This window comes from Sinocyclocheilus grahami, unplaced genomic scaffold, assembly GCF_001515645.1.
Source record: "Sinocyclocheilus grahami isolate Dianchi unplaced genomic scaffold, SAMN03320097.WGS_v1.1 scaffold56.1, whole genome shotgun sequence".
Taxonomy (NCBI): Eukaryota; Metazoa; Chordata; class Actinopteri; order Cypriniformes; family Cyprinidae; genus Sinocyclocheilus; species Sinocyclocheilus grahami.
Window position 1 is genome coordinate 180,569 of NW_015505235.1, and position 7,018 is coordinate 187,586.

Here is a 7,018-nt window from a genome sequence, read left to right on the forward strand (position 1 = left end):
GCCTGGGGTTACAAATCTACGACCTAAAGCAGAAATATAATATACCCTCTCAAATTGGGGCCATGTACAAATAAAAAGCACTCATACTGCATCGCAAGCACACACGGCCTTTACACGCTCCTGTTGGGGTTTCGTACTTTGGGGAGAATGGATTTGAACTTCATATTTGGCACACCCACACGTGAGCTGTGTGAGATCTACACAGTAACCAAAACAAAGTGCAATTGGAAACGCTACCAATCTGCTGTACACATAGGGTCGGTATTGCTTAAATAATTTGCCGGACTACATTGCACCACATTGCCTGGTAATATTAAGGCTTACTCTGCATTGCGATCGAAGGGGACATTTCAAAGATGAGCACGTGACCGTCGCGGCCTACCTAGGCTTTTTTAATTGGCTCTCCTTCAAAGCGACTGAAGGCGTCCGATTAGACATCGGACCCGAGGTGATTAAGCCCGCAGAAGTGTTTCATCTCGCCGTCGTGAGCAATCTGCCGCTTTCGGTAGATCAAAGGCGAGCGCGGACAGCCATGTCGACCGGTGCGCGTATCTCATGTGCAGCACATGCTCTCATGTGAGAGGGACGCCGTTCGTCGTTTCATCCCTTGGGCTGAGGAGCTGACCATAGCGGCGGCTGCGTGAGACGACCACATAACCACAGCCTTGTTCAGAGGGAAAACATGCGACTGCGGGGGAATGCGGGAGCCTGAGGCCTTCCCATCGTTCTAGTTTGCGACTTTGATCAGCCAAACTTGCTCGAGCAGTTCACTTGGCTCTCAAGCTTAGCTTAAATGCAAGAACAGAAGGAGGGAGAATAAGAGCGTCTATAGTTTCGGACGGTACAATGTTTGATGACTAGGGATGAGGCGATGTACTATTGCACGCCGTATGCATTTGTGTATATATTTATCAAATCACCTGGTAAAACAACGATTGGGCTAAAAGGCCATTGGCGTTTTGAAGAAGTTACAGTTTTAAAAAACAACAAATCAAGATCCAAAAGATTAGAAAGCTGCAAGAAAGTCTGTAAAAACCAATGACTCCTTGTACAGTTATCTGAAAACAGTCTGATCCTGAGAAACGCAAAATCTCAGCTCGTGGAATGCCGAGGGAAAAAGGTGAGGGAAGGGAATGACAAGCATTCGGCTCGACGCCTTCGGAAATGAGACAGTGGAGCAAGCGTTTGCTGTATTGATGCTCTGGAAAGGAAAAAGAAAGAGCAATGGCAGGACAGACACGCAAACACATAGTGTATCTTTTCACAAACGCATGCAGTTTCTGGAGCGTTTGCTTTCGTCCGCTGCCCACGATGGGATACGCCAACCGGCGAGAGTCACGGTGGATTGGTTTCTCGTTTCCCCGACTTTGACACTGAGCTCCTCGGAAATGCTTGTTGAGCCTGCAAAACTTCAGGTCATTGGGACCCCTGTCGCAGTATTGGAGGTTAAGGTGCAGCTGGAGAAGGACTTGCAAACTGACCAACATAAGTCTAGAAAATATTGTAAACCCCCTGGAGAACTCCTTGTCCCGGCCAATTTTAGCATCAAACCTCAAAAGTTCACCACCTGCTCATTGTTAGTCAAACCCTTCATCCCGAACCACCCCGTCCCACCCTGTTTCCTTTAGGCACATGTTCCCCAAGCATCTACAGTGTTGTGTCTAAGTGATGTGCTGGCAACCATTTCTTAGAAGTTTCGCTTGCCGATGAAAAGCTTTTAGATGACGTCATTCATTCCGGATCCTCTTTCTCATCTTCCTCTCGTTTTCCCATTAGCTCCGCGTCGTCTACTACAGTCTTCGCAGTCTCGTCCACTTCCTCTACAGTCTCGCCATCTGTTTCCTCTGTTTCATGTGTCTCGTCAGTTACAGGACTCTCCTCCTCCTCCTGGTCATCTGCAGGCTCCTCCTTGCTCCCTGGCTCCTCCTCCTCCTCATCGATGGCTAGGATTGGCTCAGGGGTGTTAGTGAGGCATGTGGACTCCTCCCCTTCTGTCTGGCTTTGGGACTCTTCAGCGATGACCTTCTTCCACATCTCGTGGTTCTCCAGCAGGTGCTGGGTGATCTGGCAGAACACTTTCCGTCGTTTCTTGGGTGCTGGTTTCTCTACAGTAAACACAGTAAAGAAAGAGAGTGTTAATGGCTTCTTCACACTAGCAGCTTTAATGAGGACTTTGATTTTTGTTTTGTAGAGAAGTATTGCATATAAAAACAAAAACATCAGTCATGCAGTGCACCTTCATTTCTTGCACATCGATCCATATATATAATATTTAATATTCATAAAAGAAATATTTGACTACTTTAAGTGATGATTTTGATTTTTGTTTTTGTAGAGAAATGTTGCATATAAAAGTAAACAAGCAATGTTTTTATTTCTTAAATACACATTTAAAGACACGTACATAATATATATAAAATAATGAAAAAAAAATCATTGAATTAAATTAATCCAAAGACATATTTGATCTTATATCTTTATCTTATATCTTTCCTGCTTAAATACACACTGATCCACATAAAAAGTAATTCATATTTCTAAAATAAATTAAATGAATGCAAAAACAATCTTATATATTTATTTTAAATATAGTAGTCAACATTTCAAGTGGATCAAACAAGTTCAACAAAGTTGTCCTAATACAAGAACGCATTTTGGTTTGAGGTTTTAAGACAACTTTGATGAAAGGTTTTGATCCACTTCAAATGTTGACAACTGTACATTATTTAGTACTGCAAATATAGTTTGTCTTAGCAGTGATTATTTTTTTGTAGAGATATGTTGCATATAAAAGTAAAGGTCTTTACTGATTAAATACCTCCGATCCACATAAATAATATTTAATATTCAAAAAAGATTTAAAAATAAAAGTAATTAAATTAAATAATAGAGGTAAAATACAAAGTAAAGAGTTAATTAGAATAATCGAATGTAAGAATAATCAGAGACCGACAAACAACTAATTTGCCTTTCAACCTAAATTCGAGTTCATATTAAAATGGAGTCAGATTGAGTTAAACATAAATTTAATAACTCTGCGCGCTGAAAAGACCGAACACGCAAGAAACCTTCATCCGCCACTGGATACCTTCCTTGGGCCATGTGCGCGGACCTTACAAAGTGAATGCAAAGACATTTTATCTTATATATTTATTTGTTAGTATTGCAAATATAGATTGTCTTATTTGACTAGCAGCTTTAAAGGTAGGGTATGTAATTTTTCAAAAACACTTTAGAAAACTGATTTGGGGCGAATAGCAAAACAAACTGGTAGCCAATCAGCAATAAGGGGTGTGTCTACTCGTGATGTGGAGGAGAGAGCTTTCAGTGCATGGGACGGACATTAGCCGAGCCGAGCGACAGAAAGATAGAGATGGCGGATAAAAAACAAAAGAGGGAATCGTCTGCGGAACGATAAGGCAAGAAGTAGGACCCGTGTAAATATGGGATCAGCTTTCCAGCGCTGGAGAGAACTCAAGGAGCGGAGGCCTGCGATCGGACGCCAAGGTTGCTTTGTTTCTTCTCAATAGGTGAGTAACACCGTGTCTACAACAGCTAAAGAAAAACATTTGAAATTTGTGTCAGCACGTCATAAATAGAACCCGGCAGCAGTTTTCTGTCGGGGATTTGTTGCGCCGCGCCGCTCATGTCCGATGTAGACACGGTGTAACATTGGTTTTGCTTTGTTTCACAGAACTAATCGTTGTCTGGGTTGTGTACGTATATGTGGGGTGGAGCTATCTAAATAGAGGCAAGACCCTTTTGGGGTAGGGGCGTGTTTGTTTTGGTGATTTCAAATATCAACATTGGCTACCAGAAATCGCTTACCCTGCCTTTAAGTGATGTCATTAGTTTTTGTTTTTGCAGAGAAATACTGCATAATTTACGTCAAATAAGTGTGTCTTGATCTACAGATTGTGAACTTCTCATACGTCACTTTGTGTTCATTTTCTGCTTCAATTCAGTTCAGTCTAAATGAGGAAAGAATCTAAAACTGAGTCCACGCTCCTACCTCAATGCAATTTGGACCAGATTTTTTACTTGATATAAAGTTTGAGGAGAAAAACGTGAACTCACGGGAAAGTTCGGAGCTGGAAGAGGTGTCTTCCTCCGGTGTGTCTTGCTCCTCCTCTTCATCTGTCTCTTCCTCAGCCTCCTCGCCCTCTTTGGGCAGAGGGTCGACCCAGTGGCCGGGCATGAGAGCGGCTGAATCGTATGAGCTGCAGAGAGGCCCCACGATGTGTGTGATAAAGGACTCCTGCAGTTTGGCCAACTGCGGTGCTGAGCGGTCCATGAAGGGGCTGATGGGAAGGCCCAAACTGGACTCTTCATCACCCTGAAACACCAGAAAGAAAAGAAAAAAAAACACTTGTAAACATATACGTGTAAAGTTCCGTTCACACCAAGAGTGATAACTATATTAGCATCCAGACCAATGCTCAATATCGTTCTGTTTACTATAATCACGTGCTGCGGTTTTGTCACCTGTTGCTTTAAATCAGGGCTGTCAAACTTCAGTGGAGGGCCGCAGCCCTGCAGAGTTTAGCTCCAACCCTGCTCCAACACAAAAAACATGTAGTTTTCAATTGAGCCTGAAGGACTTGATTAGCTGGATCAGGTGTGTTTGATTAGGGTTGGAGCTAAACTCTGCAGGGCTGTGGCCATCCAGGAATTGAGTTTGACACCCCTGCTTTAAATGCTCATGCTCTTTAAAGCAGGATGGATTCTGATTGGTTGTAAATGTTTTTATCGTTCATCAGATGGAAGAAATCATTCTGAAAGTGATTCCAATGATATCGTTTCTCTTTGTCGTTATGGTTATGGTGTGGACTTACCTATTCTTTAAGAATTTGAATGATTATTAAAACATTATAGTTATCATTATAGTTATCATCCTTGATGCGAACAGACTTTTAGGCTGCAACCTCTGCAACAGAACACTCATTTTTATGATTCAATCAATTCACAATGGACCATTTCTAATAGAAAAATCACGGTCTGCCCACATTATAGAAGTAAAATGGTTTACAAATGTTGTTTCATATTGACTAAGTGGAAAAACATTTGAAATCCTTTTTGGTTGCTATAACATGGAAGCCTGTTTCCACCACAGGATAAAACTTTTTTTTTTTTTAAAAAAGGTAAATGCCTCACAATTTTGTTTCAGAATTCAGAATTGCGAGATATAAACTCAGAATTGTGAGATTTAAATACAGAATTGCAGGACATAAACAGAAGTGCGAGACATAAACTCAGAATTGCAAGAAATAAATTCAGAATTGTGAGAAACAAAGTCTGAATTATGAGCAAAGTGATTTTTTTTTCAAATTCAGTTTAACCGAAGTCTTTGTGAAATGGTTCAGTCAGGTTTTATTTGGCAATAATAAAAGACTGTGATTATAATTTACGTGAAATAATACGCGTGTCCTGATCTACAGATTGTGATGGAAATCAAAATGGAACATTTTAACCTCACACGTCACTTTTTGTGAGATATAAACTTGGAATTGTGAGAAAAAAAGTCAGAATTCTACATTTACATCTTGCAATTCTGACTATTATTATTATTATTTTTACAGAATTGCAAGTTTAAATTCCAACAAAGTCTGAATTATGAGATAAAAGTGGCAATTACCTTTTTAATATTTTTATCCCGTGGCGGAAACAAGCTTCCATACTATAAATGAAATCTTCTGGAATCAAATGAAATCAACTGAAACTAAAATTGTCCTTTATCTGCACTTCCTTCTACAGTAGTATTTGGATGAAGAGCATCATGGGAACTGATGTCACCAGACAGCATTCCTCATATTAGCAAGCATATGAAATCAGTATCACATCGTTTCATATTAAAATTCATCCTGAGAAAAAAAAAGCATTCAGCGATGCTGCAAATATGCTTTTCATTTAGATTCATAAATGCTCCACATAGTGCAGATTAATCTGATCTGACTGATGCCTGATTCGAAGCATTTTTATTCACATTTTCAAAGAAAACTCTATTTATGCAGCAGCTATTTTATACTCATCTATTACATTAAACAAATAACGATATTACCAAGCAGGGAACAGTATGCTCAGTATATTCAAGCACAGCTGAAGAGTCACACACACTTGATTGGAATTTTCCAGTTCAGGAGAGAAACATACTTCACAGACATTCGACTGCTATAAAACTAGGTCAGCCTTCCCATGGACGGGGGAAATGCACCCAGCCACGCGAGGTCTGGCCTTTTTATTATTTATTTCAGATTACAGTATCGAAACAAGAAAGGAATCAGAGATCGGAAGAACCTCATATAGTCGGTGTGAAAACACATACTCCGCAGTACCTGGAAATAAACAATGAGATTGGCGTAACAACAGGCCAGGTCTTATGTTGCCATGGCAACCGCACGGTGATGTCGTCAGAGGGCAGTAATGTATGTGCGCTGTGTTCTGTCAGGTGCTACTCAGAAGTGCTGGAGAAATGAATCATTCAAGAAACGAAACAGGGAGGGGAGAAAACAGGCTCCTTTGAAGCATATAATTTCTGGTCCCTTTTGAAATGCGCTGAATATGGCCAGGGGTGGTCATATGACGCTTTGTAGCTCAGTGACGGGGTCCTGACACAACTGGGTCATCCTCACTCTGTGTTCCTCACAATAATAGACGCAGTGTTTTATTACTCATCGCCGGCATCCAAACAAGCCCTTAACTCTTTGAGAAACACTAACGGAAGATACCAAATCATGACTGGTTGAACAAGCATGCATGATGTACCGCAGTGGTCAATCTACTGGTTTGGCCAATATTATGCTAATAATTAATGCACTTTAATTAGGTTAAATGTAAACATTTTTAAAATAAACATGTACACAACATTTAGCATTTGAAAATAGTAAAAGTGGTATTTTATCATTGACGAGAGCAAGTGTCTTTCTTAGTATTTTTGTCTTGTTTTCCATTATATATATATATATATATATATATATATATATATATATATATATATATATATACACAAAAAATATATATA

The 7,018-nt window shown here is 40.1% G+C and overlaps 1 protein-coding gene across 1 annotated transcript in view; it reads right to left on the reverse strand.

The window, feature by feature from the left end:
• Positions 1-401: 401 nt before the first annotated feature.
• Positions 402-7,018, reverse strand: part of LOC107583934 (cGMP-inhibited 3',5'-cyclic phosphodiesterase A-like) — a 98,431-nt gene continuing 91,814 nt past the window's right edge. The window contains exons 14-15 of the mRNA XM_016270286.1: positions 4,078-4,336; positions 402-2,105 (exon numbers count right to left, since the gene is read on the reverse strand). Of these exons, the coding sequence (XP_016125772.1) occupies positions 1,732-2,105; positions 4,078-4,336 (633 nt within the window). The 3' untranslated portion in view covers positions 402-1,731. The remainder of the gene's footprint in view (positions 2,106-4,077; positions 4,337-7,018) is intronic.